General features: G+C 40.8%; 1 protein-coding gene and 1 long non-coding RNA gene across 3 annotated transcripts in view; one reads left to right on the top strand and one right to left on the bottom strand.

Annotated features, from left to right (window-relative positions):
• The window catches only part of LOC116939133 (transmembrane protein 132E-like), a 62,259-nt gene extending 60,747 nt beyond the window's left edge, over positions 1–1,512 (bottom strand). The window contains exon 1 of one of the 2 annotated variants that reach the window (XM_032947156.2): positions 1,102–1,512. In XM_032947156.2, the coding sequence (XP_032803047.1) occupies positions 1,102–1,174 (73 nt within the window). In that variant the 5' untranslated portion in view covers positions 1,175–1,512. The remainder of the gene's footprint in view (positions 1–1,101) is intronic. The other variant, XM_032947158.2, reaches the window with a different exon arrangement.
• On the top strand, positions 1,509–13,528 carry LOC142917816 (uncharacterized). Its single transcript, XR_012937225.1, has 4 exons — positions 1,509–1,617; positions 9,769–9,835; positions 10,642–10,722; positions 13,393–13,528. It is a non-coding gene; the product is annotated as an uncharacterized LOC142917816 (long non-coding RNA).
• The last annotated feature ends 1,334 nt before the right edge of the window (positions 13,529–14,862 follow it).

Raw genomic sequence — 14,862 nt, 5'->3', positions numbered from 1 at the left:
TATAATTTACTTTTCAATATGGAAAAGCGAAATGGCCTTAGCGTGACACTCCTCTTTGCAGACACGTGAAAAGATCAAACCTCTGTGTTGACTACTAACTAGGTGGAGCCCTTGATATTTCACGGTTACCGTTAATTAAACCACCACGATAACCTGTTTTGCACTAGCGAATGACAGTATGTCAATTTAGTAAGTGATCATCAAAAAGTTTCATGACATACTACCATATCCTATCGTTGTCCTGCATTAGACATGTACCACAGGGCTTTACACTGTTTATGTCTGCCAATAGTGCTTTCATGATAATTGATTCAAGCCCTACTTTAACACACATTTAGCGCACACCGACAGTTTAATAATGCAAATTACATGCCATTATAATCCCATTTGAAGAGGTCTTATTAATACATCAGTCCCCTAAATGTATTTAACCATTGAGCTCTAAAACGTGAAATAATACATTAGTAAAAACAACCGCGTGAAACAATTACGTTCGCCATGTGTCAAGTGACAAATAGTGTACGCTATAATAAAATCGATACACACTTTAAAAACAAGACCGATGATTTATACTCAACATAACGCAATACGTCCTATTCTTTCTTTATGGGGCGAACGCTTGTTTCGCTAAAAATAGGTTTAATGGACGAATGGAGAAAAAATAATAATAGGACGCTTACCTTCGATTGACTTTTACCCTTTGCTCTGGTCAGTCCTACTTGAGGATTGCTCTCGTTACGTATTCATCATTGCATTGCAGTGAAAGGAACGCAGGGAGGCGAGGTGATTCCAGGCGTATTTATTTATGTAACTATCATTGCTGGAGACAACCCACGAGCCTGATGTTCACGGTTAATATTGGTGTCAAATATTGAACCCCCTGCTTCATGCGTCTCTCTTGATCTAATTGGGCATGCCGTGTCCAATGTTGCCATTGTAACATTTCATTAAATTTGTCATTGCAACATTAGATGAGATCGAACTTTGGGGAAAAAACTAAAAAAAACCGTATATAACATACATACTTTCCGTGGCAATTAATCAAACCAAAAAACGATAACAACGTACGTGAAATACTAAACGGAGATCAGAGCTACTTACCATTGCAAAGGAGCACCCAGAGCAGTAGGTGACTGCAACAAAAAAGAGACGACCACACGCGTACACTTCTCATCTTTAAGGTAGCTGCGCTAATCCCCCCCAGGCCACCCACCCACCCACCCCCCAGTGTAGAAATGTCCAAAGTTAATAAATAAAGCCCACCCTTTTTGTTTTATTGCACCCGGTGAAGATGCAGCAGCTTGGATAGCTTCCCCAGAAGAAAAAAAAGATAATCCCCCCCCCTTCCCAAAAAAAAAACCCCACTACAGACTAACAGTCGCGGGAAAACAGCGAAAGCTCTTCTCGGAGCGCGCTCGCTCGTTCGTTCGTTTCTCTCTCTCTCTCTCGCGCAGAAAGGCAATGACCGTTCACTGGAGCGTGTCTTCTAAAACTAGTCGCACGGGACGCAATCAAACCGGCACGACGAGACGCAACGGCGCGACACGCACGGTCCGAGTAACTCGGCGAGCAACAAAAAAAATGCTTTGCCGTCTGGGTCACTCGGCGCTCTTGACGGTCAGCCCGAGAACAGGACGCGCGTGTCTGCCTGAATATGCACGACCTAAAAATGCTTAAGGAATAAGGGGGGGGGGGGGGGCTGGCGCGCGGGGGAAATCGTGCAGTGCATTTTTGTAGGCTGCTCTCTAGCGTTCGGTTAACAGTTTACGGGGCACCAGCAGCATTCAATGGCAGGATAGTACGCTCGGCAGTCCGAAATGCTCGGTCGGAGGGAATGCTCTGCAGTGAATGGTCGCTCCTCTGATAGCAGTGCTCTTGACATTGCTTAGTCGTATAAAATATACACGCAAGATTAAGCATGTTAATAATACAATTGTAGGCGACACACGAAGTGACGGAATCCACTTCGAAAGCGATACAATCCTGGTTTACGGATTATATTGGCTTTGTAGATGGAGGTAATGGCAAAAATAAATATGCCTATCATCCATAGTCGCAATGTAAAGGATACACAATGACAAATGAATAGCGTGTACTGTGAGAATAGGGTTTTCACCTTTTTTCTGGCAACAAAACAGGTGTTAAGATGTTAAAACAACAAACTAAAACCTTTTACAAGGAATCATGTCTGCATTAACCACACTACTGCAAACAAAAAAAACATACTCAGATAATATATGCATTATCTTTGAAACTGATTGGTCCACACCAGAGATAGCTTTCTTGCGAGCCTAGTCTCAAACGGTGTTAGACCAGAGGACGCCAAAAGGCGCCAAAAATCGTCCTCTGGTGAAATATAGTCAAATAACCCCCATGAATGATCCAGTGTGAGGGGCCCTTCATCTAGCAGTGGATTTAAAGAGGGCTGCAATTTAATATTACTACATTACTTGGAATTACAAGCAAATGGTGTATATTCCTCTAAGATGCTCCCTTTTGTCAATAACGGTTACTTTGTAACAATGCAAAATCTATTATCCTTTATATTGGAATACCAATTTGTAATTTGCAAATATGACGTGGAACGTGACTAGCTGGTATTTAAAATACATTTATATTTCTACGTAGATAACATATTATAAATTGCACAATGAAACAAAATGTGAGTAGTTGAATTTGTAAGAATTCATGAGGTTTATGTGTCTGTAGATCGGTAGTGTAGTCGCGGTTAGCGCGCTGCACTACGAACCTGGCCATCTGAGTTCGATTCCCGCTCATGGCCAACATCAGTGACGATTATCTGAACCGGTCCTGGGCCTCCCCTCGGTCGACTCACCCTCAAATGAGTACCTGGTGTGGTGTTTAAACATTACCACTAGGGAGGCAAAGGCGGCCGGGCATGGTGCTGGCCACTCACCCCCTTGCTTTGCTGTGCCGGCATTTATAGGTGCTCGCTAACAGCACCTGCCCCAACAGTCTTTTTAGGCTATACGGGGGATCTTGGTTTGTATGGATGTATGTATGTCCGAAACCATACACAAAGGTCTTGAGTAAATGTGAATCATTTTCATGAATGTCCTTTAAACAGTCATGGAAATTTTAAATTATGATCTACTATTGGAAAACAGCTAATTACAAACACTTTTGCATTCATGACAAACCCAAGGATAGGTGTGCTGTACTGCACTAAATGCGCTGTCTCCGCCGATGTGTTTTTAAGGTTAAATAATTTAGACATGTGATAGTGGTCACCGTTATTAAATGGTTTCATTTTTAAAAATTGCATTACTTGTATTACGTTTCACATTACTGATGCCACACATCCATGCATATTAATTTTACACTCAAAGTAATCAACACAAATAAGAGCTGTTCCACGGAAGAGGTTTTATGGCGACGCTCTCATTGCCACAGTGAAATGTGTTATCGCGCTGCATCAAACTTCGTACTGCAAACGCAGCATTCGACTCCTTCTAAGCTCTGTTTGGGACACCATCAGGACAAAGTGAATAGGGCCAACTTATGCTTTCTTGGTTTTGAATTGCTTGGCTTTTGTTATTTCTGTATAGACCTCTGCAAATGTATGTCCGTTTGAAATGAGTATTTGTTCCGTTAAAGGAAACCGCGCACTTTCTCCAATCAAGTGCACTCAATGAAATAGAATAATGGTACATTTTTGGGAGTAATCAACTCCTTTATCTCCAAATTGCCTTCACACAGAGATGGCAGTGATGATAACACTTATGAGGACCTTTTCTCTGTGTGCAGGCTCCACGTACTTTCGTGTAATTGCCATGGAAACCATAATGCTGTACAATGAATGCTAGTCTTTAGACGTGATAAAAATGTAATATTTATTCTGGGATATCATTAAGGATCACGGTTAACAGGGATCTACAGCATAAAACATTAGAGAAGGCAAACTCTGGACCAGTTTTGAGTTTATACGTTTATACAGCAGTCAGGCCTGTTTCGCATATGCCGTTGGAAAATAGAAAAACATTGCAACAACAACATAATTTTGCACCTTTGTGCTCGCTCATTGTGACAAAAAACATCATCAAACAAAAGGCCATCTCTCCATGTCAAAATAAATGGTTAGTGCATCAGCCCCTGATCATTTAAGGCCAATGTTTTACAGCAGGATTTGTTTAAGCAGGCAAACTCTGCATGTCGTGTCTGTTTATTTATATATATTTTTTCTAGAAAGCCAAACAATGCTGCTATCTTTTCCATGTTACTCCCATGCATGCACAGGAATAGCACACACACCATGCAAAGAGCAACCTTGAGTCAATGCTGTTGGCCAATATATTCTCTGCAGAATTAATTTTCTAGGCATGTACTGGGTATTAATCTTGCTAAATCCCAATTTTCAGCAAAAGCCCAAAGGATTACAAGAAGGAATATGTTTTAATGTGAAATTTCCTGATGAAAATTAGAATAATAAACAAACATAATTAGACTGGTATGAGACGTTCTTGAAGGCACAATAAAAATATGTATTTTATTATTTGTTGCCATTTGCGAAAAGATGTTCTGGGCATTGAATGGTTTTGGAGAGGAAATATTATAAGCATAAATCAAAATGCATACATAAAACATTGGTGCAGCTGTTTGGCTCAAAGGCAAACCCTGCAATATGAGCTCACCAGTTTCTAGCTTTGGAAAGCATATACATTTACGTGTCAATAAGTTTTGATAATGAGATATTGAAATACTACCCTGGGAATGTGATGAAGTACTTTCTTTTTAACATGTGGAGACAGAATGGGATTCTGTTTATATTTGTTTTTACCCATAACGCTACACAGCAACACATAATGACTTTGTGTACTACATTACTCTTTGTATTGATCAGGGTTCTATGTTTTATACGGAGTGCTCTTGCCAATAACATATTTAGTCTGGCCCTGGTAACGAGCTTCAGAAGGTTCAAAACGGTTCATAATGTCTGCTTAAACATATGATGCTTGATCATATTTGATGGACTAATACATGTTTACTTCTATTCGGCGGCACAGAATGTAGTTGTATTTATCATTGCTCTTTCCTGATGCCGTATTCATTTTGAAGTTCCTTGGTTATGTACTATATATATGTTGAACTTCTTTCGCACCGTACGTAACCAACCGTGCTGATCAGAGGTTATCATTGTCCATATGCAGTACCTTGTGGCAGATTGATTGAAGGCAAGATCTGACAGCTTATTCCTGTGACATTTAACTATGATAAGGACATAGTGTACAGGGTGGCCACGAAGTCCCTTTGCTTGGAATATTAATGTTCTCCGGCGCATTATGCCTTCGCAATGGCAGGAATATTTCAGGAATATTTGAATCAGGGATTCAGTGGACGATTAATTGGGAAAGAATTGGATATGATGTGGCTGCCCGGAGCCCAGACCTGACAACAACGTGATCATTGAAAATTCCCCAAGGAAATATTTCACCCTTACCCCTTACGATTGACAAATATTGAGGAACTCAAAACAGCTGTCCGGAATGATCACATTTGTAGATTATTATTCCCTTGGGGAAATTATCAATGACAATATTTCACTCTTACCCTTACGATTGACGACTATTGAGGAAGTAAAAAAAGCTTCTCCGGAACTGCCTTTACAAGTACTGTATACGGCCATCCACTTGGAAGAATCTGTCAAGGAGAACTTTGGCACGAATCCAGCTGTGTGCTGAGAATGGAAGGAAACACGCGGAACTGTTCTAATAGAGAGGTACATTGTTGTTTTTCATGCAATGTGATTTTGTGGCCACCCTGTACATACACATATGTGTGCGTTTGTTTGAATTCCATTGCCACAGTGTCAATTGTTCTGATCATGTTTCCTCTCAAATGTATAAACTCGTGTAAATAGGCGGAAACATCTTAATACAAAAATGCAATGCAGAACCCTCCTAAATACACATACATAAACAATGACTAATTACCAGGTTCATCATGTAATACACATTACATAAACGTACAATAACAGAAAATAAAATAATGCATTCCGAGTTAATTACCTTTTTTAATCGATTTACAGCCCTTTGTCAATCTACTACTAGATGAAAACTTCTCCACGCCATTCCAGCTATCGGGTTTGTTTGACCATACTTCACCATGCTAGTCTGCGCAGGTAAGTCAAGGTGGGGTGCCCAGCACCAGTTTACATACCACTCATGACTGATGCTTAGCCGTAGCCAGGAATCAAACTCAGGTTGCGCTGGTTCATCGTGCGGTGTGACAACCATTGCAGCATTAGCACCACTATTACCACCTCAGTAGTTTCAATTAAGTAGATATGGTGTTTAAAGTGCCATTAAACCTGTGAAACATCAGCTGCTCAATTACATACATACAATACTGTACGTATAAGCAGTTCTTATGTCTCTCTACATTGTATGTGTATATTGCCGCACCAAGGTGGTTTTGTCATTAGAAGTGTGAATGCATTCCGTTTTTTTATTTTCGCACGGTATAACTGTAATATACAAGTTCAATTTGCTTTTATGCAGTTTAAAATTTGCACAGTATCCTTCACCCAAAAAGGCGTCGTGGCACATAAAGGAGAGACGACGCCAGGTTGCAGGGGGTTCGTCTTTTAATCCTTTTCTCCCATCCACACCTGTCCCCAGCCTTCTCAATCTCATTCCCGCAAAGCTTCCCTTCTTCACCACACCGTTCTCCCCTTATATCTCCTCGCTTACTCCTCCACCCTTCTCTCGTCACCGTCCCACTAACCCTCCTATTGGTGGGATCCTTCCCCTGACACCCCTACACCTACAATGTAGCAGATAAATCATCATCTCCATCATCATCATCATCTTCTACATGAGATACCCTTAAAACAGACAGTATTACACTCTCATATGCAATTGTTTTATTCATATGCATTAGTTTCGATTTAAAGCTTTCGTGACTGCAAGGATTCATCTTCTTTGGTTATTTCGGTAAAGTCACGTAGAATGAGAATAAAATAATAAATTGATAAAATAAAATAACACAATAATATTCTCACGACGTTTCGGCCACAACACAAGCGGCCTTCATCAGGTGAAGGGACGAGACTGTCTGGAGGACAGCGCTGGAGTGAATGAGAATAAAATAATAAATTGATAAAATAGTTTTTATCAAATAATTTTATCAATTTATTAAAATAATAAATTGATAAAATAATTTGTATCAAATAATTTTATCAATTTATTATTTTATTCTCATTCTACGTGACTTTACCGAAAGAACCAAAGAAGATGCATTAGTTTCTTCCAACATGCAAACATCCTCGTGAAAAAATTGGTAATACATTCCTAATATAGCCATATGTACAGATAGTCCCCGAGTTACGACGGTCCGACTTACGATATTTTTGACTTAAGATGGGGTCGTCGTAACGCATCTCCATCGTAAGTAGTGGACTACCTGTATATGTAAAGATGCAGCCCTGCAACCGCTTGCTTACGCCACGGCTGGCGGAAGGGCGTCCACCGGAGGGAGCTTTAGAGAACTTCTCTCGAGTGTATTTGGCCTACTTTTACACGCTGACCAGACGTCTTGCTGGGTGAACAGAGGTTGCATATAGAAGCAGACCTGATGATGCCAGGCAGTGATGGGAAGGAAACTGCCACAATTTTGACACACGTGTGGGATGGACGACAACAACAGGGAAATTGAAAGTGTTGAACCGGAAAGAGAGCGAGACCTCACGGAGTAATGGCAAGACGACGACATCACGAGGTTGGTGCCAGAAAGATGTGGCACTGCTTGAGCATATTGGCACAAGACAGAGCAAAGTGGAAACTAATAAAGAAATGTGCAGTGGACACCTACGGGCTATCTGCCCATGGATCGTGATGATGATGCACAGAGGTGGTGGGGTGGGTGGGTGGGGGAGGGGGTTGGGGGGAGGGATTCAGAAACGTGCCCCATCGTTTCGTCTGCTGCGCCGAGTGATCGAATGTTTGTGGCGACTTCTTAATTGAATAAGTAATATTAAAAAAAACTTTTTTTTAAAAACACGCTTTAATGAAATGTACCGTATTAGCAATGGAAGAACTCCACGACTCCAGGAAGTGGCCCCGAAGCTTGCCATAACGATAGGGGCCGTGGGCCATTACAGCCAACGTCAGTTGACCGTGGACAATTATAGCCAAGCCAAAACATAACATATAAAAAATCATGTTTTAAAATGTTTTTTTAATGATAGAATATAGTATTGTCATTGCAGTCGATACCACATTGGGAAGTTAGAGGATTTGAGGATACAACAACAGACAGTTAATAAAAAGCGTGTAAAATAAATAAATAAAAGGGCTTGCTATGACGCCTCCGCAGAATCACAATTATTACCATATTCAATGCACGTTATCGATAGATATATTGCTTTACGTGTCCAAAAGTCTGAAGCAGCTGATTTATGCAAAATGCTTTTAAAATGTTGGGGAGGATTTCTTACAGGTATTTGGTTTTATTCCTCCTTGAGGCTTGAATATGAATATTATGGTGATGCACGTTGGGGATTTAAATATTACATGGTATAGACCCTGGGCAAAAGTGTAATGTAAATTGATGGAAAAGTGGCTTTTAATGTTTTTATTTTATTTGAAGGTGCTCTGAGAAGTACAGCTACCATTGTTTACTAAGGGAAAAAAGTGGGGGAATAAAAAAAAGAACTTACTGATGCGATATCATTTCACGGTATGTGTTATGCTTATACAAAGCTTAACGAAGTTTATGGACAACATTGGGAAAACCATTAAACCAAACACTTCTCTGTTCATAATATGTCTGTGAAGGCTTCGACATTTTTTTCAGATAATAGTAAATGTATATTCCCCCTTGAGCTGATGTGCCTGTGAATGCATGGCAGGTTTTTTTTTTTGGAGGGGGGGTCGGGGGGGGGGGTATTTTAAATGAAAGCTATGTTTATAATGTAGATAGTTGAATGCAACGCTTACCTAACGAAGGCGTTCCACCTTACGTGGATGGTTACTTCTGTTGACTTTGTTGGGTTAAATGGGGCCTTGATGAACATTCCACTGTCAACAGCTTTCCCCGCAGCCAATGTTCTGGTAACCAAGGGTAGTCTTTATAATGATATCTTTGCTGGAAAAAAGGTGGCACAGACATCTGCTCCACAATCACCCACTAAGGCAAAGTTAGGTGTAAAGTGAGGGTAATTTTGCTGAAGCATCGTTGCCTCGTGACATAATCACCACCCACACAGAGAGAGAGAGAGAGAGATGATCAATCAACGACTCAATAAGTTTGGCACACAAAGACGCACGAACCTACTCGTGCAGGTGCGCGTTTCGTTTTCTTTGTAATAAAAACAAATTGTTGATGCTGCTTCTCAGTTGGCAATGGTGCACATGCACAGATTAAAACTACAATTCTCAACATATTTATCAACAACACTGTCTTAAAAATTGGGGTCTAATTTACGTCTCTGGCACCTGTATGTGCTGTGAAGAAGGGCTATTGTCCAGAACGCCTCTTGTATGCATATTATTTTCAAGACAATCGTGTTGGCGAAGGTGTTGAGTTTTTTTGTTATTGTGTAACAACAACAAAAGTTCCACAGAGTTTGAATGGTTCTGAAGAAATGTGCAATCATCACAGAACCATGCTGCAAAAGATAAAGTGCCGAATGCCCTCTTTAGAGTGACATAAGGGACCTTAATTTCACGTCATGGGAGGGTGTTGTTGTTGTGCTGCTCGCATTCATCAAATGTGCATTTGCACTTTGCGCATGTTCCTTATCTCAAGGTCGAAGTGGACAGCCACTACTGTTGATCGAGACGCACATCTGCCACGACTACTTGCCTTCTGCAAGGTACCACACACATTACAAAATCCTCACCTGCCCTACAAGGTTTGCCTGTACAGTAACAAACTGTCTGTCTTCAAGTCTGCCCCCCCCCCCCCCCCCATCAATGACTAGAGGCAAACCACCACGATTAATTTCTCAGAAACTTGCCATTTGCCATCCGTCACACGTGATGCGCACATCACAACCTCCTCCCTGCTTACATAAAATGCTTCCTTAGTCTTCGGTTCTTTCGGTTAAGTCACGTAGGTATAAAATAAAATAAATCACGACGTTTCGGGCGCAACACAAGCGTCCATCATCAGGTGGGAAAAGCATGGTCTTGTCAAACGCCACTCACAATGGCCCTAACTTTCTAAGCCTCACCTTTAAGTAGCTACTGTATATCCAAATACCATGCGATCCTATGCACCCTGCATTGTTAAAGCACATCTCTCTGACCCATACGTAAACACAAGCTTTCATTCAGTCTCAGACACCTGTTTAAGAACACTGAGGTTGACTGGTATTCCCTATCAAAGTAGTTTATGTTTTGAATTATGCAAAACGACATTACACCTACCTGCAGATTCTCTCTTCTTGATGTTGTATGCGTGCAATTTCCATATATTAATATTGTGATGGTTGTCTTTTTGATTATTATGGAACACAACTGTGAGTTCCATGCCCACATGACCTCCTGCTGGTTAATTGTAGAAGTGAGTGACCATTAGGACGGGACATCTTTGTTTTATTATAACTACAGTATATGCGACTCCAATGTCTTTGAGTTCCCACCCATATAACCTCACATTTGTTATTCCTTGTGGAAGGGGAGGGTGACCATCAGGTCTGGAACATCGGCTGTTTCCACGTATATGTGGCAACTTCATGTCGAGCAGGTTCACCATCAGGTAAGCTTCTGAATGTGTATTCATTGAGGAAGTAAATTACCATAAATGCATGGTTTTGGAACCAGGATAGATTGAAGGATAAATAAACAATTTAAGATTCTGAGGGGTCAAGTCGAGAAATCCGATTTAAGTTTCAACACAGAACACAGAACAACTCATTCTCTTGCCATCAGGCAGGCTCCGTGCATACATTGATCGTAAAAAGTGTAGTCATTGTTTTTTGCTCCTGCAAAGCTCTGGGCGAGACTGCTTCAGAAGCTAACTCGGCTATAAATGCCGACTCACACTGCTCTATCTGAAAGCTTCGATGCAGACTTTGAGCTGAGATATACCCTTAGGTTGTTAGTTTACTACTAATTTTGCAAGGTACAAAAACTGAATTGCAGAATGGTTACGACAATGTTGCGATTGTGTCGTCCCACTCATTCCGCCGTGTGGACTGAGGCTTACTCTTTGCTTCTTTCGGTAAAGCCACGTAGGTAGAAAAATAAAATAAAAATATATATCACGACCTTTCGATCGCAACACAAGCGGTCGTCCTCAGGCAGAAAAAATAATCCAGCAGTGGAACTGCTGAACCGGGAAGAAACACAGCGAGAGAGCTGTTACAACAAGACCTTATACAGTGAGGGAAAAAAAGTATTTGATCCCCTGCTGATTTTGTACGTTTGCCCACTGACAAAGAAATGATCAGTCTATAATTTTAATGGTAGGTTTATTTGAACAGTGAGAGACAGAATAACAACAAAAAAATCCAGAAAAACGCATGTAAAAAATATTATAAATTGATTTGCATTTTAATGAGGGAAATAAGTATTGACCCCCTCTGCAAAACATGACTTAGTACTTGGTGGCAAAACCCTTGTTGGCAATCACAGAGGTCAGACGTTTCTTGTAGTTGGCCACCAGGTTTGCACACATCTCAGGAGGGATTTTGTCCCACTCCTCTTTGCAGATCTTCTCCAAGACATTAAGGTTTCGAGGCTGACGTTTGGCAACTCGAACCTTCAGCTCCCTCCACAGATTTTCTATGGGATTAAGGTCTGGAGACTGGCTAGACCACTCCAGGACCTTAATGTGCTTCTTCTTGAGCCACTCCTTTGTTGCCTTGGCCGTGTGTTTTGGGTCATTGTCATGCTGGAATACCCATTCACGACCCATTTTCAATGCCCTGGCTGAGGGAAGGAGGTTATCACCCAAGATTTGACGGTACATGGCCCCGTCCATCGTCCCTTTGATGCGGTGAAGTTGTCCTGTCCCCTTAGCAGAAAAACACCTCCAAAGCATGTTTCCACCTCCATGTTTGACGGTGGGGATGGTGTTCTTGGGGTCATAGGCAGCATTCCTCCTCCTCCAAACACGGCGAGTTGAGTTGATGCCAAAGAGCTCCATTTTGGTCTCATCTACTACAAAACTTTCACCCAGTTGTCCTCTGAATCATTCAGATGTTCATTGGCAAATGATTTCAGTCCTTCACGGCGTAGTGTGTTACCAATTGTTTTCTTGGTGACTATGGTCCCAGCTGCCTTGAGATCATTGACAAGATCCTCCCGTGTAGTTCTGGGCTGATACCTCACCGTTGTCATGATCATTGCAACTCCACGAGGTGAGATCTTGCATGGAGCCCCAGGCCGAGGGAGATTGACAGTTCTTTTGTGTTTCTTCCATTTGCGAATAATCGCACCAACTGTTGTCACCTTCTCACCAAGCTGCTTGGCAATGGTCTTGACATCCTTGGAGAGGTCTTTGGTCTTGGCCATGGTGGAGAGTTTGGAATCTGATTGATTGATTGCTTCTGTGGACAGGTGTCTTTTATACAGGTAGCAAGCTGATATTAGGAGCACTCCCTTTAAGAGTGTGCTCCTAACCTCAGCTCGTTACCTGTATAAAAGACACCTGGGAGCCAGAAATCTCTCTGATTGAGAGGGGGTCAAAATATGATTTCCCTCATAAAAATGCCAATCAATTTATAACATTTTTGACATGCGTTTTTCTGAATTTTGTTGTTGTTATTCTGTCTCTCACTGTTCAAATAAACCTACCATTAAAATTATAGACTGATCATTTCTTTGTCAGTGGGCAAACGTACAAAATCAGCAGGGGATCAAATACTTTTTTCCCTCACTGTATATGTGGTGAAGGGCAAGCAGGCGGGGAACGCTTGTGTTGCTTTCCCACCTGATGATGGACGCTTGTGTTGCGCCCGAAACGTGATTTATTTTATTTTATACCTACGTGACTTTACTGAAAGAACCATAGAGTATGGATCCCTGCAGTCACGAAAGCTTCAAATCAAGATTTAGGGAATAAGCCTAATAGTTTTGTTCCATTAATTGTTCCCACGGCTTTGATGACATCTATAGTTAGACTAGTCCAGCAGTTTCCCATGTTTTAATGCTGCAAAGGGCTCTTGACATCTAGAACTGCCTCTCTGTCATGTAAAAAAAGCATTTCGATTTCTGGGAATTTGTACACTTTTGTTATAGGGAACTGCATACAATTCCTCCACACATTTTAAGATTCTGCATCTATCGTATATATTTTTAATGTTTCCTTATTTTGAATCTACTTTTATTATTATCAACCAAACATGTCAAGTACGGTGTGCTGAGCATAATAAGATTTTGGGGGAATTACAACCTTCTTTCTTGTTTCATCTTGTTTTTGTAGAATCTTCAAAATGATGATTGAAGAAAAGTGCCTTGGTGATGCAAAAATTTAAAATTAAGACGTGTACATTTTTATTATTATATTTGGAATGTTCCCAATTGCCACAATAACATGTCTTTGGAACGCTTTGAAACAATTTCCAGTTTTCTCGTCTCTATTTTGTTACAGCCTAATTTATTTTGCCTTTCCATGTCATATTCAATTACACAAATTTTAGACATTCCAGAAAATTATTTTTTTGTAGTTCCGTGCTCTGTTTTGCCATCCCTGTTTATATATAGTATATGTATATAGAACAAAAACAAAAACCACCAAGTCAGTAGATAAATCAAAAGATTGTGCTGAGCAAAGACCCAACGGCTCAAAACGTCCAGTGGCCAGCAACAATCAGCACTAACAGCATCGCAAAATGTAAGAGTGAAGCAACAGACATCAAGCTGTCCAGCAGGCTATGAATTCCCCACAATCTGGATCTCTCTTGCCCAGCTATATGTGTTGTGCACTTCGAATGTCGGTGTATCGAGCTGTCCAGCAGGCTCTAAATTCCCCACAGCCTGGAACTCCCTTGCCCGGCTTTCAATGTTGTGCACTCCAACTGTTCCCATTTAAGTTCTTCGTTTTTTTTATTTTGCACATGCCTGACTGCCTCTTGCTCTCTCTCCACACATTATATACCCACCATTTCTTCACAGCATATTGAGATGTGGTCGTATTCAGACGCTATATATAAATCCGAACTGCAATTGCGGTTAACGTACTCTACACCGCAGCTCGTAGTGGTAAGTGGTAAAGTATTTCCAACTACGTGACTTTACCGAAAGAACCAAAGAGTAGAGCAGGAAGGGTTAACTATTGGGGGAAAGGAGATTGCATGCAGACCCTTTCACTGCCTGCGATGGGAATTGAAGTGCTGAACATAAATTAGCAAGACATGGAAGCTCCAATTAAGTATTACTAATTATTTGACTCCATGACTGGGAAATTAATAGTGGTTTGCTTTATTTTAATAAAGAAGTGACAGGGTACATAACAAACTAGGCCATGCACCTTCCCTCATGAGCACTTATCCTGAAATATTACTTTTAGAAAAAAAAAAAAACCCGCTGTATAACCACCAGGTGCTTTTATAGGAGTGTTAATTTCAATATTTAATTAAAATTTCTTAAATTTAAAACGAGAAGCATGCACGACACAACGTTCATTTGCATGCAATTGAAACCATGCATTATCTTCTTTAGTAGCGGTGCTCGGCTCATATAGTGAGCCGTGGGATTATTTTAAGACCACATTCTACGATTGTTAGAGTGTAATATATACTGCTTTGCAATTTCAATTGTTAATAATATTGTCCCTGTGGCATCCCAACAATAAATCATATTATAACAGGATTAATTAACTACTTGCATTTGATTATGGTTTAATGCATCACACATCCATATTCTCTCTTTTGATAATGTTTCCATTCAACTA

This window comes from Petromyzon marinus, chromosome 5 (genome assembly GCF_048934315.1).
Source record: "Petromyzon marinus isolate PM22_M1 ecotype Great Lakes invasive population chromosome 5, UKy_Petmar_22M1.pri1.0, whole genome shotgun sequence".
Lineage (NCBI taxonomy): Eukaryota > Metazoa > Chordata > Hyperoartia > Petromyzontiformes > Petromyzontidae > Petromyzon > Petromyzon marinus.
Note: the sequence above shows the minus strand (reverse complement) of the source record. Positions and strands in the feature narration are given on the sequence as shown.